Source organism: Mesoplodon bidens (genome assembly GCF_964165515.1).
Source record: "Mesoplodon bidens genome assembly, chromosome: 1".
Taxonomy (NCBI): domain Eukaryota; kingdom Metazoa; phylum Chordata; class Mammalia; order Artiodactyla; family Ziphiidae; genus Mesoplodon; species Mesoplodon bidens.
The window spans coordinates 191,449,611-191,470,767 of NC_138176.1; the positions used below are offsets into that span (position 1 = coordinate 191,449,611).

At 37.7% G+C, this 21,157-nt stretch overlaps 1 protein-coding gene across 4 annotated transcripts in view; it reads left to right on the forward strand.

The window, feature by feature from the left end:
- Nucleotides 1-18,436, forward strand: part of GPAT3 (glycerol-3-phosphate acyltransferase 3) — a 58,354-nt gene extending 39,918 nt beyond the window's left edge. For all 4 annotated transcript variants that reach the window (XM_081241826.1, XM_081241829.1, XM_081241827.1 and 1 more), the window contains exons 5-13: nucleotides 2,129-2,203; nucleotides 2,735-2,824; nucleotides 5,369-5,462; nucleotides 9,898-10,013; nucleotides 10,872-10,927; nucleotides 11,475-11,560; nucleotides 12,436-12,564; nucleotides 13,064-13,143; nucleotides 17,185-18,436. In XM_081241826.1, the coding sequence (XP_081097952.1) occupies nucleotides 2,129-2,203; nucleotides 2,735-2,824; nucleotides 5,369-5,462; nucleotides 9,898-10,013; nucleotides 10,872-10,927; nucleotides 11,475-11,560; nucleotides 12,436-12,564; nucleotides 13,064-13,143; nucleotides 17,185-17,296 (838 nt within the window). In that variant the 3' untranslated portion in view covers nucleotides 17,297-18,436. The remainder of the gene's footprint in view (nucleotides 1-2,128; nucleotides 2,204-2,734; nucleotides 2,825-5,368; nucleotides 5,463-9,897; nucleotides 10,014-10,871; nucleotides 10,928-11,474; nucleotides 11,561-12,435; nucleotides 12,565-13,063; nucleotides 13,144-17,184) is intronic.
- Nucleotides 18,437-21,157: the final 2,721 nt, after the last annotated feature.

Below are 21,157 nucleotides of genomic sequence, written 5' to 3' on the forward strand. Positions count from 1 at the left end.
CTTGTGCTCATGTTGCCACTGTGTAGATGTTGGGGTATGTCTTTGGGGAATCATTTCAGCTGTGATAACAAAGTGAAATTAGGACACACTTGCTTGAACATTAAGCCAGTGTTCCCAAAGTGGGGTTCATGCACTCTGGGGATGCACAAGATTAACCATTGTTGTGTTTGGGAAATGTTTCAGCTTTTATTTATTAGAAGTTTCTAGTCTATTTATAATTAGTGCTTCCATTGATTTTATTTTTATTCTTATAAAGAAATGAAATTTCAGTAAAGTTGAGTATATAGATGAGCTCTTACATCTTTACTTGGTCCATAGGTCAGGCACCATATCCAAGGCAACCTGAAGAAAGAGTGAGGATTTTACAGCCCAGAGTACTTGAGATGCCCTCCTATGTTGGTTAGCTTTCACTTGCTGGGAGTGCCCACCAAATAGTGATATGATTCTATTATCTAGTTTAGCTTAATGCTCATAAAATAGATACGTGACATAAAAGATTCTTGCAAAGAAACCACAGATGTAGGATAATCTAGTAATATAAGCACCCAAGAACAAGAAGAAAATGGCAGAATTGAGGCTCCTACTCTTAGTACATACTCTTCCTGGGAAAGAATTGCTTTGTAAATGCTTTTTAAAAGAAGCAGTTGCTACAAAGTGAGCATTTAAAAAACAGATTGTGCTAAAATTGTGTTGATGGTTGAATAACTCTGTGAATGTGGCAAAAACTATTGAATTGCCACATTAAGTGGTGAATTGTATGACGTGTGAATTGTATCTCAGTAAAATTCTTAAGCAACACAGATTGTGGCAGAAAACTTGTGTCATCTGTGAGAACTCTCATGTTGGCTCACTGAGACTGGAAAACAGAATTTCCTGTTAATTTAGCAAATAAAAATATTCAGTAGTTTTGAACCCAGTTGTTAAACATGTTAAAATATATAACCTCTTCTGAGTTAATGTGTAGGAACAAGTGATTCTCATTAGGACAAGATGGCACAACATTATTTTAAAACTTTTGTGTAATCGATGGATGAGATTAAGCAGTCATTTAGTTATTGCGTTAGTGACTGACATGAAAATATGGCATCCAAAGAAAAACTGAATCGAACCTTCAAATTGCTGTCAAAAGGTGTTAAACCAAGACTTTAACAAGGTTTAACAACTTAACAAGGTCTTTATAAGGAAACCCCATTTATTTTGAAAGGTATAAAATCTCAGCTTTTTCTGAGTAATTCTGTTTACATTTCTAAAAATGACTGTTTCCTTTTTGAAAGTAAAAAGCACTTTTCAAAAATGAGAAAGTGTCTGTGGAAATGAGAGGTATTGTCTGTCACCTTGTTTACTAACTTCTGAGCTATCTAGAACCACACAAGGGAACCACACTTAGATTTGCATGGAAGGATTCCTACATGGTGATATAACTTGGTGCTCTTATTATGAAAGAGCCTTTAAGTAAAACTTTCTTGTCATTTGCTATAAATTTTAAATTTCTTTGGGAAAAATTTGAATTGTGCCCTTTTTCCCCCATCATTAAAAAGCATAGAAAAACAAGTTATTTTCAGACCCTTGCAAGGTATTTTCCTTTTACAACCTCACCATGCCACACCAAAGTATCTCGAACAAAGTAAGTTAACTACTTTCAACCTGAAATGACTCCTTTATACAGCATAAAACTCTTTTCTTATGTAAGAAGTTAATATGTGTATATTTAAAAAAATTTTTAAAAATACTTCAGAAAAGCAGAAGGGCAAGTCTTTTATTCTCTTCACTAGCCCGCTTAACCCTTTGATGATTGCATAGATTGAACGTGGCAGTTTTGTGAACAAATTTCCAGGCCTGCTATATGCATCTATAGACTGGTTATGTGCTTGCTGTTATTTTGAAAATGGTATCATACTCTACACATTATTTTGAAGTTTGCTCTTATTTTTCTCAAAATGTACAAAGAACCATTCTTCCATGTCAGAATCTATAGATTTGCCCAATTCTTTGAATGGCTGCATCATATTGCGTAGCGTAGATGCTCCTCAAGTTATTTACAGTTTAATTTTTTATGAACTTTATATTCCTTCCCTTTTCCCCCTACTGTTCAACTAGGTTTTGCATTACTGTTTCTTTTCCTTTTCAGGGTTACCTTGGCTTTCATTGGAATCAGTTTTTTGGTTATAGGAACTACCCTGGTTGGACAGCTTCCAGAAAGCAGGTGAAATGTTTCCCTCCTTCCAGCCATTAATAGGTTTGTCTGTTTTCTTAGCTGTGTCCACAAAGAGAATATTTGTGTGATTCCTATGTACTGCGTCAAATTTATGGCCTCAGCACGCGTATTAAAATGCCGCTCACTGCATCTTCATAGTCTTTATTTGATTTCCCATGATGCTTACATTTAAATTGACAGAAGTTGCTTTTCAAAAGGGGAAATGAAGAGAAGGAAGCAAATGGACTGAGGGACTCAAGGAAAGCAAGAGATTCTTGTAGTATTGTCAAGCTCATGAGGCTGAGACCAAAGAAGCTTCAGCTTATCTTGGGCAGGAATTTTATCATGCTAGTCCTTGGTCAGGATTTATCGTTGGTCAGGGTGGAAGCTATTTTCCATTAGAGGTTTGTCCTAAATACCTCAGCGAGACAGTGAGAATTGAACTGTATGCTGCTGTCAAGGAGCACATTGAAGCTTTTATTGTGTTGTTTCTTAGGAGTGCCCAGAGCTGCACAATAAAATGTTTTCTCTTTACTTCAGCCTCAAAAACCGGCTGAGTGAACTGGTCCACCTGACTTGCTGCAGGATCTGTGTTCGTGCCCTCTCTGGTACCATTCATTATCATAACAAGTGAGTGTTTGCTGGCTTCCTGCCAGCCTTTCTCTAGGTAAATCAGCATGTGATTGACAGTAGTGGGTGGGAGGAAGCAGGTGAAATAAGAGTATTTCCAGTGTGTTCATCCCTACTGCTTAGAGCGTCACAGACATCACAGTGCACAAAAACACTTTTCAAGGTTGTGAAGAACCTAGGGCCAGGACAGGAATAAAGACGCAGACGTAGAGAATGGACTTGAGGACATTCTGGGATGAAGTGAGAGAGTGGCATGGACATATATACACTACCAAATGTAAAATAGATAGCTAGTGGGAAGTAGCCGCATAGCACAGGGAGATCAGCTCGGGGCTTTGTGACCACCTAGAGGGGTGGGGTAGGGTGGGTGGGAGGGAGATGCAAGAGGGAGGAGATATGGGGATATATGTATATGTATAGCTGATTCGCTTTGTTTTACAGCAGAAACTAACACACTATTGTAAAACAATTATACTCCAATAAAGATGTTTAAAAAACAAACAAAAAACCCCCCTACTTTTCAAAAGCAATCCATTTGCATAGGGAACATAATAATAAACATGTAATGACCTTAATAAATAGGTATTTATGGTGTGCAGGCCAGGCCCATACTTCTCATAGGTCATCCCTTTGAGAAGGCACTGTGTTATCCTGTTTTACAGGGTGAAGAAATGGAAGCTCTGGGTTTGGTTGTCTAGGGTCACGTGGCTAGTAAATGGGAGAGTCAGGTTTTAACCTGGATCCATGTAAAAATTTTTAAATGGTGAAGGTGACAGGCCTGCAGAATGGTGGAAAGAGGACTAGACTTGGGAATCCTGAGTCTGGTTTCTAGTCTCAGCTCTGCCACTTCTAAAATCCCACAACTGAGCCTTAAAACAGCACCCAGCATTCTGCTTACCTCACCCCTCATCAGAGAGGAGAAAGGTAGTAAGTGAAGTTATTAGCTACATGGAGGTCATTTTGATTGATTTTGAATTATTTTCTGGAAACTAAATTTTATTTTTTTATATTTAGTATCATCATTTTTAAAGTTCTAGGACAAGCGTCTCTTTTTTTACTGACTGGATTTTTTTTTTTAAGTTTAAAAAATTTTATACAACTTTTAAAGGTTACTTGCCACTTACAGTCATTATAAAATATGGGCTATATTCCCCGTGTTGTGCAGCACATCCTTGAGCCTGTCGTATGCCCAGTAGTTTGCACCTCCCACTCCCCACCCCTGTGATGCCCCTGCCACACACACTTTTTTTTTTTTTTTTGTGGTACGCGGGCCTCTCACTGCTGTGGCCTCTCCCGTTGCGGAGCACAGGCTCCAGACGCGCAGGCTCAGGGGCCACGGCCCACGGGCCCAGCCGCTCCGCAGCACATGGGATCTTCCCGGACCGGGGCACGTACCCGTGTCCCCTGCATCGGCAGGCGGACTCTCAACCACTGTGCCACCAGGGAAGCCCAACACACACACTTTTAACCACTCGTTTGCTCTCTATATCTGTGTGACTGGATGTTTGTGTCTTTTTTGTAGAAGGGAAACATTTCATCATTTGGCTTTACCATATGTTACCAACATAAGAGGCCCCTTAAATTTCTAAAATTACAGGATTTGTGATTGGGCTGTGAGTTTTGGGGTGAGGATTAGAAGAAAATGTTTTGGTAAAAGTGTGATTAGAGGAAACATCTTCTACAGAAAAGGAGCTTTAATTACATAGAGAGGAATTCACAACTTATTGTAAAATTGCTTTTAATTTTAAGGAAAACATACTAACATTGTTATGCATTTGGTTCCCTTTCTTCTCTGTATGGGTGCAAAGGAAACCACTTTGCTTCATTAGTGTGAAATACCATTTGAACTTTAGGACAGAGGTTGGCACACTAAACTATGGGCTTGTAGGCGAAATGTGGCTCGCCATCCGATTTTTGTAAATAAAGTTTTATTGGAACACAGCCACACTCATTCATTTATGTATTATCTGTGGCTGCCTTTGTGCCAAAACAGCAGAGTCCAGGAGTTTTGACAGGGATTGGCTGGCTTGCAAAGCCTAAAGTATTTACTCTCTGGCCTGTGATAAGAAGAGTTTGCCAACCTCTGTTTTAGGGGGATAGGAAGGAGGAAACTACAGTGAATTTACTCTGGATCATCCTGAAGCCACTGAAAGTGATACTTATGAAGATTGAAATAATGTGAAAATACTTATAGTAAAATAAGTAAAACTTACATATCACAAAGTTTATTAAAGTTATGGAATCTTTATAATTCAGTCTAATGTTTTAAAATTATTTTTTCATCATAAAAGGACAATATGATCATTACAGAAAAGTGATATAAATGTATGTAAAGGGAAAATCATGGGCCCTTCCTCCTATACTCTTACCCCCCTCCCATCATACTCCCTGGAGACAACCTTTTTAAGATGAGCCCGTATACTTTGAAACTTTATTTTTTTAGTGTACTTTTAAAAACAAAATAGCGTGAATTTCTACATGCTGTTCTGCAAAATAGTGGCCATTTTTTCAAGATTTAGTATTAACCGTTGTTTGTAATTGCAGGCAGTACAGACCCCAGAAGGGAGGCATTTGTGTTGCCAACCATACTTCACCGATAGATGTTTTGATCTTGACAACGGATGGGTGCTATGCTATGGTAAGAACAACGCGTTGATATTTCAAGTAATTGCATGTGTTGTGGATTGTTCAAACTTTTGTTTTATTTTGGCACAAATTAGAAAGTTAGTTTTATATTAGAAAGTGACGGTGTTATACTATGTAAGTATATAATTTATCAATATTAATATATTTACATGAGGAATATATAGTGCAAGAAAAAGAAGGAAAACAGCCATTATATTTAAGGTAGTAAGAAATTAACTTAATGAAATGTAGACATACTTGAGCATGATTGGACTTTATAAAGTTGATTCCATCTTGCTTGTAAAATCCCTGCAATGTTTAATAAGCGATAAAAAAAGTAAAAAAAAAAAAAAAATCCCTGAAATGTTTAATGACACTTTGAGATGCTAAAGTCTTCCTCCTTAGAGCTGTACAAATCCCTTACCAGCCAATTAGTTCTGTCTCCCTTCAGGGAGTCATATGCAATTAAAGAAAAAAACCCTGTCCCTTTAATGAAGATCAAGCAAGGAAGGCAGATATATATACCACATTGCCTTTCTCAGTTCTTGCCTACAGCCGCAAAAGAAGAGAAAAGGAAAAAAACCCATCAACAAACCACAAAGCCCACAGTAAAAATCAGACACCTCAAAAGACCTTTTTGTGGCATTTCTGGCATGTTTTCAATTCAAAGGGTGTTTTCTGTCACCCTGAAGAACTTGTCAAGATTTCCTTCTTCTCTTTTATGTATATGTCAAGTAAAATTTGGAGGATCACTAAAGATGTTCTTTCCTGCTGGTGGTAAATATGCCCTAAGCTGGCGTGTGAATAGAATAATGGGAGAGGAATCCTGGGGAATCTTCTTTTCATATCTCATGGTGGTGGCTTGGACTTCAGAGAGAACAGATAGATTTTATTTCAGGTGTCAGCTCTAGTGACTGTTAGTCATGGTCTGCTGTGCTTTCCTGGGAAGGCATTTGAAGGGAGCCATTAATTAATTAATTAATTTATTTATTTTGAGGTATAGTTGATGTACAGTATTATATAAGTTTCAGGTGTACAACATAGTGATTCACAATTTTTAAATGTTATACTCCATTTATAGTTATTATAAAATATCGGCTATATTCCCTGTGCTGTACAACGTATCTTTGTAGCTTATTTATTTTCTACATAGTAGTTTGTACCTCTGAGTCCTCTCCTCCTATGATTGATACTCATGGTCTGGTGTGCTTTCCTGGGAAGGAAGGCATGTGAAGGGAGCCACTGTTGATTTAAGTGTCTGCTGCAAATAGGCAAGTAGGGAGTGCTGGCATGTATGTTGGTAGCTGACAATCTGTGGCCTATACAGTCATTGAGGGGGGTTTGAAGACCTTTGTAAAAACCCCTAGCTCACTGCCAGATATTTAATCTAAGATACAAGTTCAGATATATAACTCTTGGGCAACCACATTTTAACACGTTATTAAATTTCTCTAAGTTATGGAGCTCTTTCTGAATTTAAGGAAGCTTTAACCACCACTCTGAAAAGACTTAATGGGAATTGGTAGTTCTTAACCTTTTTTAGGTTAGTAATCAGTTAATATTTATGTATCCTTTTTTTAGAAAAACAACAACATACATTTGCATCATACAAACAAAATTTTGTGTATAATTTCAAGATGTTTATGGATCCCAGAAAGCCCATCCAGAGACGCCAGAAAGCCTGTCCAGAAACCCTCATGCTAAAAATCCTGGATAGACCCCACCCAGTTCTGGGTGTATATAATAATTCCTTGCATTTATGTGGACAAGCACTTTCACATCCATTGTGTTTGACCTTCCCTGTAATCCAAAGGGGTTAGGGCTGAGATGTTGTAGTTGAGAAAGCAGAGGTTCAAGTGTCTTAACCAACTTGCCTAATCATGATTTTGTGTTTCTGATACAATATGCATTCCCTGTCCTGGTCAACAAAGAGTTGAGTATAACTCATTTGTGACTGAGGGCATCAGAATTTTGTTAGCATTTTGCATGCTTCTTGATCGTATATAACTGCAATTACAGGTGCAGTATACAATTGTATAATTTACAGTATTAGACAAGGCTTAAAAAAGCATAGAACCTGCAAACTTTCTGATGGGTTGAGTGATAGAAACCGAAAGCCAGTTGGATTTCTTTATTTATTTTTTTAGTTTTAATGTTTTAATTGTAGTTGAGTACAATGTTATGTTAGTTTCAGGCATACAACATAGTGATTCAACACATATACATTATGAATTGATCACCACTATAAGTTTAGTAACCATCTGCCACCATATAAAGTTATTGCAACTTATTGACTATATTCTCTATGCTGTACATTACATACCATTACTTATTTATTTTATAATTGAAAGTTTGTACCTCTTAATCCTCTTCAACTATTTTGTCCCACACCCTTCACCCCCCCCCACCCCCCACCCCCGTCTCCATCCTTTCTAAGCCAAGCAGATTTAAATCAGAGGCAGCAGAGGGCAGAAGTGGGAGGAACTGTACGGCTAACCTCCAGAGGTTGTATTTGCCCCCTTTTGGCTAAATATAAACTATACATCAAGATCTCTTCTTAGTGCCTTTTCAGAGTTTTTTTTTTTCTTCCTAAACAAAGCTCTCTACTTTTTTTTTTAATCTAGAAATATTTTCTAACTTAGAGAGAAATTGTAATAATAAGAATGTTGCATGGAACATCCATATGCCCTTTATCCACATTTACCGGTTGGTAACATTTTGTGCCATTTGCTTTATTATTTACATTCTCATGTGCTGCTTTCTCTCTCTCTATGTAAAAATGTGTGTAAAATATTTCTATTTTTAATATGTTTATATGTCATATTTATGTGTAATAGTAATATAATATTGGAAATCTGAGTCTGTAATAATTCATTCAATTCATCAAGTTCTTTCTTAGTTTTCTGCAACCTATATTTGTATCTCCCTTTTCTTCACAGTGAATACCCTTTTTCCCAACAATATCAACATGTTTACTCATTTTCTCAATCCTATAATACATCTAAAATTGCTTCAGAATTGCTTCACCTGTTTTACTACAAAAAGAAAAATATGTTGTAAAAAGAATTCAGGGTATTTTGCATTTCTTGGTACCCCACCCAAGATGGAGCAGATGTGGTTAAATACTATCTTTGTAAATTTCTTAGATTTTTTTTCCTCCCCCTTCCTTCAATGTTCTTTTATTCATTTGAAATACAGTTGGGTTCATTTCTTTAAATTTGCTTTCACTTTGCTAATTGCATCCTTGTTGATTCATTTTTTTAATTTGTGAGACATTAATATGCTTTGAAATGTCAAAACTAGACAAAAAAGTACACTCATAGAAGTCACTCCACCCATGTCCATTCTACCCCATTCCCTCCTATCCTTGTAGGTTTCCAACTACATTGGGTTTGCGTATATTTTCTTTTTGTAGAGGTAAACAAATACATGTGTATACTTCCCCTTCCACCTAGCACAAAAGGTGGCATACTTTATTTGCTCTTTTGCAATTGCTTTTTTCACTTAACGATATCTCCTAGAAATCACTCCTTATCAGTCATAGAGATCAACCTTATTCTTTTCCTAGTTGTATAGTACTCCATTGTGTGCATGTACCATGGTTTATTCATCTAAGTTCTTATGTTTGGACATTTAGGTATTTTCCAATATGTCTCAATTACAAATAATGCAGTTATAACTTTGTGCATATATATTTCCATTTTGTTGGAGTTATATCTTCAGGGTAAATTCCTAGAACTGGAATTATTGAGTTGAAGGATAAATGTATATGTAGTTTTGATAAGTTTGCCAAATTTCCTGCTATGGGTGTTATAATCTCCTCATCCGAAGCAATGTATGAGAGTGCCTGTTTCCCACAGCCTTGGCTCAGAGCGCATTGTCAAACCTTTGAATCTTTATTGATTTGATGGGTCAGAAATCGTATTTCAGTGTAGTTTTTTTAAAAAATATTTATTTATTTATTTGGTAGTGCCAGGTCTTAGTTGCAGCAGGTGGGCTCCTTAGTTGCAGCACTTGGGCTCCTTAGTTGTGGCATGCGAACTCTTGGTTGAGGCATGCATGTGGGATCTAGTTCCCTGACCAGGGATCAAACCCAGGCCCCCTGCATTGGGAGCGTGAAGTCTTAACCACTGTGCCACCAAGGAAGTCCCTCAGTGTAGTTTTAATTTGTATTTCCCTTATCTTGACTAAGTTGAAAGACTTCTACTTTTTAAAGCTAGAGTAAAGCTAGTATAGCAACATAGCTTAAAATTCAAAGGTGCTACTAAGGAATACTTTGTGCTTATATTTGGCCAGTCATGTCCTTTGAACAGACTATGAACTTCAATCAGTAGAAGAAGGCCAATCTTTTCTCTGAGTGGGGAATAGGAACTTACTGGTACTAAAAAGAAAAAAAGACTTTCTTTGGACAGCTATGCCTTTGCATTTTTTTCTCATGGTCCTTCTAGGTTGGCCAGGTTCATGGTGGATTGATGGGAATTATTCAGAGAGCTATGGTCAAGGCTTGTCCACATGTCTGGTTTGAACGCTCAGAAATGAAGGACCGACACCTGGTTACTAAGAGGTAAGCAGCATCATTACACAGTATCCATTGGGGTAGCATAAAATCTTTCAAGCCTTGGTCTTCCTGCCAAAGAAGGCAGAGTAGTACTAAAGGTTAAAACTAAAACATATGGAGCTCTATTTGTGGTTGGCCTTTTCTGGTGAATCACCTGTCTTAGCTAGATTTAAAAATTTTTGAATTCTGTAGTCATAGTGGGATAGATGATGAGATTAGAAGGCCCATACATTTACATTGCCATGACTTAGATATAGTCCAGTCACTGAATTTTTAAAGTTGAAAATTACTACCTTGAAGGTAAATAGTTGGTAACCGTTGGCTGAATAAATAGATGGTGGATTAAGTGTTTGCTGAATGACCGTTATCACTTAAATCCATGTAGAGACAGACAGAGCTAATGCTATTTATGGAACAGGAGAAGGAACTTCTGGGGCTTGGGGTACAGTTGCTTACCAGAAACCTTTGTTTGGAAACAGCTTTTTACCTGAGGCCTTTAACTGAAGGCACTCTGATCATTGCTGTAAAGATGAAGGTGGGCCATGCTTTTAAAAGTAAAATGGAAAGTACCTGTTGAAATCTCTTTAAGGTTAGAAAACTGTTCCCCATCTTGAGATTACTGAGCAGCAGTATATACTCTGGCAGCTGTAATCTCTCTATCTCAGCTTTACCAGCCTTTACACTTTTTTTAGAAAGGGACCAACTTGAGTTTATTTTCTTTATTTTCTTTACTTGTATCTTATTTCTTTCCTCCTTATTGCTTTACAAGTATATCTGTGTTAGTAGAGAGTAAAGAATACCAAAAAGGATTCCCACCTCTCTCTTTTTTATGGTATAATTTTAATCCTTTATTTTTCTTCACAGACTAAAAGAACATATTGCTGATAAGAAAAAATTACCCATATTAATCTTTCCTGAAGGTAAGAAGGGACAGTGCTTATTACCAAGCTATAGTTGATAACAAGTACCAAAAGTATATGAGGAATTGGATTGTTCTAGAATTGGCATTCTTAGTTCAGATCTATGCTGTCCTGTAGGGATGGGACGGCCTCTGAGCTAGTAATTCCCTGCTTTCTTTTGAGATTTGATGGAAATCCTGGTACCTTTTTGACCTTAGAAGTTGTTTCTGGGTAATGAACTTAGAAAGGTATTGTCCATAACTTTTTAAAGTCCTTATTTTAAGATGTGCTGAAATTGTCACCTGTTGTGAGGAAATTGTATCTTTAGAGTAGCCAATAATTAAGTAAAAGTTCATTATTAAACCTGCTTAGAACTGTCGAATTACTACTACTTAAGCAGGAATTGATTTGTAAAATGATAATAAAATATCTGTAATTTTTTTCTTTTTTTAAAAATATCTGTAATTTGATATGACTTGAATATTTTAAATTATTTTATATCAAAATGATTCATTTTAAAAATGACTGCTTTAAAAAATATTCACCCTCTACTCCTATTTCCTTATAGGAACTTGCATCAACAATACTTCAGTCATGATGTTTAAAAAGGGAAGCTTTGAAATTGGAGGAACCATATATCCAGTTGCAATTAAGGTAAAACACCCTCACCCCCCCACAAAAGAGGGCAGTGACTTGGTAATGTTATTTTGATATAATTTCAAACTTAAAATTTGCAAGAATAAGGAATACTTGTGGACTCTTTACTCAGATTGACCAATTATTTACAGTTGCCCCATTTGCTTGATCACTTTTTCTCTCTATTGAGATATGTATATAGATATGTGGGGTGGTACTGTGTGCCAGGCCAGTGTCTGAGTACTGAGGAGGCCATGATAAGCAAAACAGATACTGTTCCTCCTTTCACCCACCTTCCAGTTAAGTGGGGAGACAGATATTTAAGAGTCATGTCAATAACCCTCCTGTATCAGTGCTCTCTGGCTCTAGTCAGGGGAGTTATATGGCCTGGTTTGCTCTTTGGGTTTTTTTCGTTTGTTTGTTTTTTAAATTTTTAATGGAGTATAGTTTTTTTAATTGTTCTTTTAATTTTTACTGGAGTATAGTTGATTTACAATGTTGTGTTAGTTTCAGGTGTATAGCAAAGTGAATCAGTTATACAAATACACATATCCACTCTTTTTTAGATTCCTTTCCCATATAGGTCATTACAGAGTATTGAGTAGAGTTCCCAGTGCTATACAGTAGGTCCTTATTAGTTATCTCTTTTATATATAGTAGTGCATATGTGTCAACCCCAATCTTCCAATTTCTCTCTCCCCCTCTTACCCCCTGGTAACCATAAATTTGTTTTCTACATCTGGTTTGCTCTTTGGATCCTTTCTGTCAAGTGAAGTAGCTTCTCTTTTTTGGGGGGTCTGATAGAGATGTTTGGCTTATCATCCATTGACATGGATAAGAGAAACTGCCACTTAATTCCTAACTGGAATACATTTTCTTTTCTCTTTTCTCAGTATAATCCTCAGTTTGGTGACGCATTTTGGAACAGTAGTAAATACAACATGGTGAGCTACCTGCTTCGAGTGATGACCAGCTGGGCAATTGTCTGTGATGTGTGGTACATGCCCCCCATGACCAGAGAGGTATGCCATAGACAACTGGTCTTTGGTGCTTTATCTAGTCAGATAAAGGCAAGAAAACGTTTACCTGAAAACCTGGGTGTCTCCCTTCCTCACATTAGCTACAGTTGCACTTTCTGCTTTCTCAGCATTAGTCATTAAAAAGTATATATACCTAGCTGTCTTCAAAATCAAGCTGGTTTTATATTCAGAGACTCTTTTCCATAATAGTTTTTACAATTGCCATTGGTTTCTTGAACCTGCAGATATTGTGGATTTTTGTATCTTGAATAAGGCTAATATAGAGCATAATAAACATATATACACGTGATAAAAATATTAAACAGTACAGCACTGCATTTTCTTAATAGAACAAATGATATTTGCTATGATTCAGAATAGAGCATATTTGAGCTAAAATATGAATCTTATACTTTAAAACAAATTTAAATGATTGTGAGACATTTGAAAGCATTATTTGAAAACTCTGTCTTAAGGAAGTACTTGTGATTGTTTTTTCCAGGAAGGAGAAGATGCAGTCCAGTTTGCTAACCGGGTTAAATCTGCTATTGCCATACAGGGAGGGTTGACTGAGCTTCCTTGGTAAGAAATTTTTCAGAAGTACTATCACTTTTTTTTAAATTAAAAAACCTGAATTTTAATAATGTCATTTATTATGCTTGTTAGCTAGAGGTTTAGCTGACACTGACAGTGGCTTATACAGCATACCGATGGCTTAACTAAGATAGAATTTCATCTCCCAAATGTAAACATAGGCAGCCTAGACTGCTATAACAGCTCATTCTGTATTGGTCTACCATCCTTAGTGTGCTTCTACTTTATGGTCCAAGATGGCTGCTCCACCTCTACCCAGTGAGTACAACAAAATGACTAGCACGGAAGAACTAAAACAAGAAGGACACATTCATGTCTTTAAGAGCACAGGCTGGACGTTGGACAAGCCACTTCCACTTGTATCTGTTTGAACTGACACCTTGCTGCAGAGGAATCTGGGAAATGTAGTCTTTGTTCTGCATGGCCATGTGTCAAGCTAAAATTTAGGGTTCTTTCACTGAAGAAGAAAGTGAGAATGGATTTGGAGGAATGGACCCTGGGAGGCAAGGGGCAACTTACAGACTTGTTCATATTTAACACCAGCTATAACTATATTAAAGAAAACTTAAAAACTTGACAGGAAATAAGCAAAATATTTTAGGTATGGATATCTATGGCTTCAGTTTTTTGTTTCTTTGAGCAAGATTGAATGTAGGTGGGAGTATTAGTCTGCTCAGGCTGCCATAACAAGCTACTATAGACTGGGTGGCTTAAACAACATAAATTTATTTGGTCACAGTTCTGAAGGCTGGAAGTTCTCTGTTGTGTCTTTCTAAAAAAATTAATTAATTAATTAATTAATTAATTAATTTTTGGCTGTGTTAGGTCTTCGTTGCTGCACGCGGGCTTTTCTCTTTAGTTGCAGCGAGCGGGGTCTGCTCTTCGTTGCGGTGGCTTCTCTTGTTGAGAAGCACGGGCTGTAGGCGTGCGGGCTTCAATAGTTGTGGCACATGGGCTCAGTAGTTGTGTCTCACGGGCTCTAGAGTGCAGGCTCAGTAGTTGTGGCACACGGGCTTAGTTGCTCTGCGGAATGTGGGATCCTCCCGGACCAGGGCTCGAACCCGTGTCCCCTGCATTGGCAGGCAGATTCTTAACCACTGTGCCACCAGGGAAGCTCTGGTGTGTCTTCTTATAAGGGTACTATTCCCATCTTGAGGGCCCAACCCTGATGACCTCATCTAAACCTAATTAGGTCCCAAAGGCCCCATCTCCAAATGCCATATTGTTGGGAGTTAGGGCTTCAGTACATGAATATTGGGGGGCACACAAACATTTAGTCTGTATCAGTGAGGGTTATAATAGGAAATTGATTCTTACACACACACAGACATAGGATTTGCAAACTGGCACAAAATAGTCCATACTTCAAGTTCTGTAAGTGTAATAAAGTCCCTGCTGTCTTTTCGGTGTTTTGAAAACACTTGACATGAAAAGTTCATCGGAGGCAATTTTGGCAATATTGTGGGAGCAGGATGTGGCTTACCAAGTCAGGCTGTCAGCCAGGCAACCAAAGCCTTCTGAACCCGCAGAGGAATGCAGGACTATTTAGGGATTAAGCCTCTGGAAGAACAGAGGCTGGCTACATTCTTATATACCCTTTAATGCAAGGGTGGGGAATGTCTCTAAAATATTTTATCCATTCACATACCTTGAATACAACTAATTTCGCCTAGGAAAGCCTGTCTCTGGCATCTGTCATGCTAATGAACAAACTACTAATTTCTACAGTGAAAACCCATTTCTAAAATTCATTATGCTAATTAACAAAGCTTGGGAGGTTGATGGGAGATCAAGATAGCTGAAAACTTATAGTGGCACCTCTGGAGGGTGGCCTTCTGATTACATGCCTAGTTGACCACTCTGGGAGTATGAGTTCTTGATTTAGGGCAACTCACTTTAGGGCCCTAAAGTCAAGACTAGGATTAAGACAGGTTAAGACTAATATTTGTATTACACCCTCTAAACTGGAATATGTGAAACTAAATTGCAGACATCCTACCATCATGAAATGACAGGCTTACCAATGTCCTAGTTTACAGATGTCCTAGTGACCCATGTTCATCTGTGTAATGGGCTTCCTCTTCCTTGTTCATTGTTTTCTAATCTTTATCCCCCTTCCTCTTACCTGACATCCCAGCCCCGCTCCTGCCCTGAAGCCATTATGAAAAGCTTAGAGCTTTGGATCTATAGCCTCAGATACCAAGGAAAGGAAGAAAGCCTTGCGAAACAAAAGTAGCCTAAGGGAGTTAGCTCCAGGACAGACTCCCAGTCAGATTGGCTTGAACGAAATGGCACAAATGATCCTCAGAGTTTTAAAATTTCCTTTTATCAGGCCATTTGCAGTTTAATAATAAAAAGTTACTTTAATTACCTGGCCTCTTCTTTAAAAAGAAAATAGGCTCACTGCCTTTCCAGATGTGTTTGTCATTTGGATATGAATTAACATGTCTAGATTTTTTTTTCCCCTAGATTAAATGAGAACTTAATTGTGTCATCTTACAGTGGCTTTTATATATGGCTGCTGCCTTCCTTAAGAACTAAGATCTGCTGTCATTGTAAAGGGGAATTGGGTAAAACTTTAAAGTCTCTAGGGGTGGCAAGTCACAGGTGGGGTGCTCAGAGCAGCGTGAGGTTTACTGGAATGCTTGGGAGGGAGAATTGTGTAAAAATAATGTCAGGATGCTCAAGGACAAATGTTGCTGACTGTGAATTTTTATCTGTTTTGGCCTGGACCTCAGGAATGGAGGAATGGCCTTTCTTCCGTCTCTCCCTCCCTTCCATAGTTCTTACTATTCAGAATTCACATAAATGCTCTGAATAGTTAGAGGCAGCTCATGTGGATAAAAGAGGCCCTTGTGGACAATTCTGGAGACCTAATGACAATTTATAACCTTATTTCATGGAAATTTCCTACAACTGACCCCCTGGAAAATTTGTGGACCTAAGTCTATTTTTAAGTTGAGGACCTCCTGGTGGGCCGTGTCTTAGTTTTGACTTTAGAGGCCAGGACATGGCAGTTGTCTCAGGCAGCCATCTGTTTGCAGGTCAAGTTCTGTCTTCATGGCATTGAGTTCACTGGCTAACCTATGATCCATTCATCATCATTAGAGAGCACTTGGTAAACATTCATGCTTAGCTGGGTTAAAATTAAACAGGCAGAGTATAAAGTAAGCAAGTTCTTGGTCCACGCTCTCCTAGGAGTTAAAATCTAAAACATGAGATTAGGAGAGAGTGGCCCTGACAGTCCAGTCCCCTTCCAGCTCTTCCAGCTTGTTGTTTCTTTGTGTTGTCTAAAGAAGGAAGTGCACACAGAATACTTGTAACCCAGGCAGGTCTGTTTTCTCCACCCTGGAGAGAGTTCAAAGATTCACAGGCTCTGAATTAAGGAATACTGCTTACATAGGCACTATTATTGGTTGAATGCAGTTTATGTTTTTGTTGCTTGTTTTATTTTGAGTCTGTTTTGGAATATGGAAGATTATAAATACTTGAAATATAGTGGTTTGAATCAAAACATGACTTGTTAGACATAGGATTAGATTTGAATAATGATGAACCCATTTCTCTTTAAGGAATTTACCCACACATACTCAGTTTCCTCACCATTTCTTGTGTGTTTATTTAAAATTTTCCATATGGCTTTCTAGTAAGATATAGGTCGATTTAGATTAAAAATACCTAGTACTTTACTTTCCTTGGGGAAAAAGAGAGGTAAACAATCCTAGTTTTAATACAGTATCCAAATATTGAATATAGCAGTCCTAACTTCTAAAAAGAAACTGAGCAGAGAGATTGTTTTATTTTAATCAAACATGAGAGAGATTGTTCCTGCCTTAAAGTAACACAGGTCTGATTGAGTGGCAGAGCAGAGATTGAAATCTGGTTCCTTCTGCTTCCAAATCCAGTGTTTTTTTGCCTAATCGCTGACCAGCTGCTAAATGTCATGGCACTGTGCAGCATGTATTAATAGGTAACCCTTTTAAATCTCTGCTGGGAGTATCTTTTATTTATCTGTCTTTCTTTTCTCAGGGATGGAGGGCTGAAGAGAGCCAAGGTGAAGGACACCTTTAAGGAAGAGCAGCAGAAGAATTACAGCAAGATGATTGTGGGCAATGGATCTCTCAACTTGGAATTAGACTGAATGCCACCCAGGCTTTCCAGAACTAGTCCTTAGAAATGGAATGTGGTGGAGTATTTTTTTTTGGGGGGGAGGGCGTATTGTTTTGTTTTACCGTTTTTGTTTTTTATTGTTAATCTTTTCTACCGAGTGATTGTCTCTACCTCTTGATGCCAGAGGCAGAACCCACGGTGCCCTTTTTGGCTTTTGTTGTTGTTATAGCGTTAGCCTCATGAACTGTAAGGTAGTTTACTGAGTTTGAACAGATTCTCTTTTGTAAAATGATTATGTCATTGTAGATTGAAAGAAATATTTGTACAGGAAAACATGCTTCTAAAACACTTTGGGAACTCGTTGTGTTTGGAACTCGTTGATATGGTAATTCTCAAGAAAATACCCCAAACTTTGTTCACGATTCGCTTTCTCACGCTCTTTCCTCCCACTCTCTTTAATCACTGAAACAGGGATTACATACCAGTTTGAGTTACTATCATGGTTTTGTTCTACTACAAGTTTGAAAAGAAAAATGGAAGACAGTATTTAGGAGAAAGGACAGCTTTGTGGCCACTTGATCTGAAAGTTGAAATGAAATTAAATATTTTTTACTAGCGTGTTAGAAGAGACATCCTGTTTGGTGAGTTTTACCAAAGGAAAGTGAGTCCACGTGACTATGTGTGCACACTTATCTGCAGGCAACTTGCGTATAAACACGTTAGCCAGCAACTAGTGATAAAGTTTTTAGTTTTCCCGTTTGTTTACTAAAGGAACATACCTAAGGCCTCTCCCATCTACTGATTTGTTTGATCTTGTAACCAAACACATTTCAGATAGGAGGAGGCTTTGACAAAACCACAGATCACACTGAGTGTCTTCAGCGGGGGTAGGAGTGAGTGAAGTGTGTGGCACTGTCCTTCCCCCTCCACCCCTTTGTCCTTTATTTCAGAACTTTCCCAGTTCCTTAAACAGGAAAATAAGTGGTAAAATTACCTTTTGGAAACTGAGCCTTAAATTTTTTAAAGGGGAAAATAAGTGTTTCCCGACTCCGCAGAATAAGCAATGTTGATAGCAATATAGTGCAATCAGAGTGTTATTCCTCTTCTGGTAGCCATGTACAAAATGTGACACTGTCTTACGGTGAATATAAATAAATTCTATATTTCTAAACGTCTGTTGCATTATTTTCCCTGCACCTCTACCCTCTTAACCTCTTCTGATTTTGAGTAAGTTAAATTCTTTTTCATTACAAACAAGCATTGTTTGTTTTTCATTTCAATGACAGAGATTTTCTGGGACTGGAACATCTGGGAAATGAGAAACATGAACCTCTGGTTTTGGTGTGTTTTTCTTTTTTCTTTTTAGCCTAGTTATCTGGACTCTGACCCTTGGATTCCGTTCTTTTGCAGGTGAACTCAGGCAACTCTCTCTTAACTGACTTTAGGTAGGCCTGCCCCAATGCTATCAGTGTATATTCTTCTTATCAAGCTATAGGAGTTTGATCCCAAGGGAAGATTTGCAAACAGGTGACCATCTTGGTCAGCTACCCTTCTCTTCTCACTTCCTCCCATCTTTTCCCTTTGTCCTTGCTTTAACCTTTGCCCCCACCCAAAACAAACAAACAAGCAAAAACTCTCCTGAGGGTGAGTTTGACCAAAAATCAGCAAATCCAAATATGTATGTTGGGGTGACTCTTTGTCTTATTTGTTTTTTCTCAGAATATTTCCTTTTCCTTTTTCCTTTTCATATTCAATATAGCTTGAATTAATAAATCCATTTTATTAATTGGGTCAGTTCTCAGAAAAGCTGATAGAACAACTAACAGCTGTTTTGTTTGGACACTGATAATATTTATCTTTCCAAGGGCACTGTGAAAGTAATAATGCTGTCATGTATTCACTAGAAAATCTAATGCTATTTTAATTAGAACCTTCTTGTAGGTCTTTGACTTACACAACTAGTTTTCAGGTTGTTTTAGGAATTACAATGTTACTGAAAACATGTTTTTAGAAAGCAAATACTGCTCAGATTTAGCTTATACTCCCTAGAACTCCTTTGGACTTGCCTTCCCTAATATTATTTTATACCCACTTTAGAAATATTGTGCCCAAAATATTGTGTGTATTCCTGAGTCTTCTGTAACTGTATTGGGATATCAAGGGTAGGCAGGATTTGGTAGAAAAATCCCATTAGATAAGAACTTTCATCTAACCCTTGTACAGATTCATTCACTGAGCCTTGAGGTTACCTTTTTTTAGTCCTACCATTTGTCTTGGTGACATTTATAGATATCGAGTTTCAGGAATGCCAAGGGTTTCTGAAATGTCCTGGCACATTCCGGGACTGGAAGAGCAGCCATGTCTGAATCAGCAAATACACTCAGAGCGTAGGGGGAATAGTCCCAGATCACAGCCTGGGACAAAGAACAGTGGCAAGGAAAGTTTTCTTGTATAAGCAGACTTTCCAAGGCCAACTCAACTTTGTCTTAGTGATTTGCCATTATCCCCTCGGTGCACATGCTGCGTTTGGGTTGTTCTATCGATACCCGCAAATATATGATAAGGGCTATTGGTTTCTCGTGACTACAGAAAAGTTACTGTGGTCATGTGGGCTGCCTCTTGACCAGAGTTGCTCTCACTCGTTGTTTCTGAAATATGGTACTTCCTTAAGTGTGGTACTGCAGATCTAACCTGCTTCTTGCTGGGTCTGAGTAGCTTGTGCTAGGAGGCTGGCAGGGAGGATGGGATCTGGGATTGGTACCGAAAACTAGGGGCCCTATTAGGAACTTGACAAAAGCTATATGATTGCTTTTGTCTTTTTTAACACTGGTTTCTAGCGAATTGATGCTACTGGTGTTTGATTTTTTTTTGGAGTAATGGTTAAGATGAGATAAAGAGTCATAAAGACATTTTCTAATTGTGGCTCTAGCACTCATCAGCTTTTCAGCCTTTGACAGCTTCTCTGATTCTCACTTATCTTCTTTCTATTTATTGTGAAGTTCTAGAATGCACACAAATGTATATGAAGGTGTGCAGGTACACTTTAAGGGCAGTGATAAAAATAGATACCTGCATGCTTGTTACCAGGCCAATAAGTAGAACATGACTGGATCCTGGAAGGTATGAAAAATCACAAACTATTATTCCATTTACAGTCAATGGACTGTAGGGTTCCTTTTAGCTTATTGTAAATATGCTTGCATATCTCTTTTTAGGCATGCTCAAGAGTTTCCCTAGTTGTTTGTATAGTAGGAATTAAGGCTGCTCCAGGATAGGGTATGAGCATTTCACCTTTAGCGTAGAAGCAGCCAAACATTTCCAAAAAGGTTGTGCCATTTTACACAACCTAGCAGCAGTGTATGAGAGCAACATTTACATTTAGTATAATAACATATTTGGATTTATTTTTAATCTTGTTTTGTGCTTTCTCTTTCTTCCATTTTTAAAATCTCTCTCTTCTTCTTGCCCTCTTCTGGATTTATTTATCCATTTTCTCTACTTAAATTGGAGTTTAATGGTCTTAATTTGTTTTTATTCTGTGGTTACTTTATAAATTTCAACTTGCATACTTATCAAAGTCTAAAATTGATCACTATCCTTATACTCCTGAATAATACAAGGACCTTGAATTCCAGTCATTCATTCCTCCTGGCAATTTATATGATAATATGCATTTTAATTACTTATATAATCCCACAAAATCTCGTACTCATTGTTATCATCATTTCGGTTATTTTATATAGTCAGCGTTTACCCACACATTGACCACTTTCTTTCTTATTCCTTACCTCTTTTATCTCAATCCTTCCATCTGGGATCACGTTCCTTATTGAGAGTCTGCTGGTGGCAAATTCAGTTTTTGTTTTCTGAAAGTTTATTTATTTTGTACACA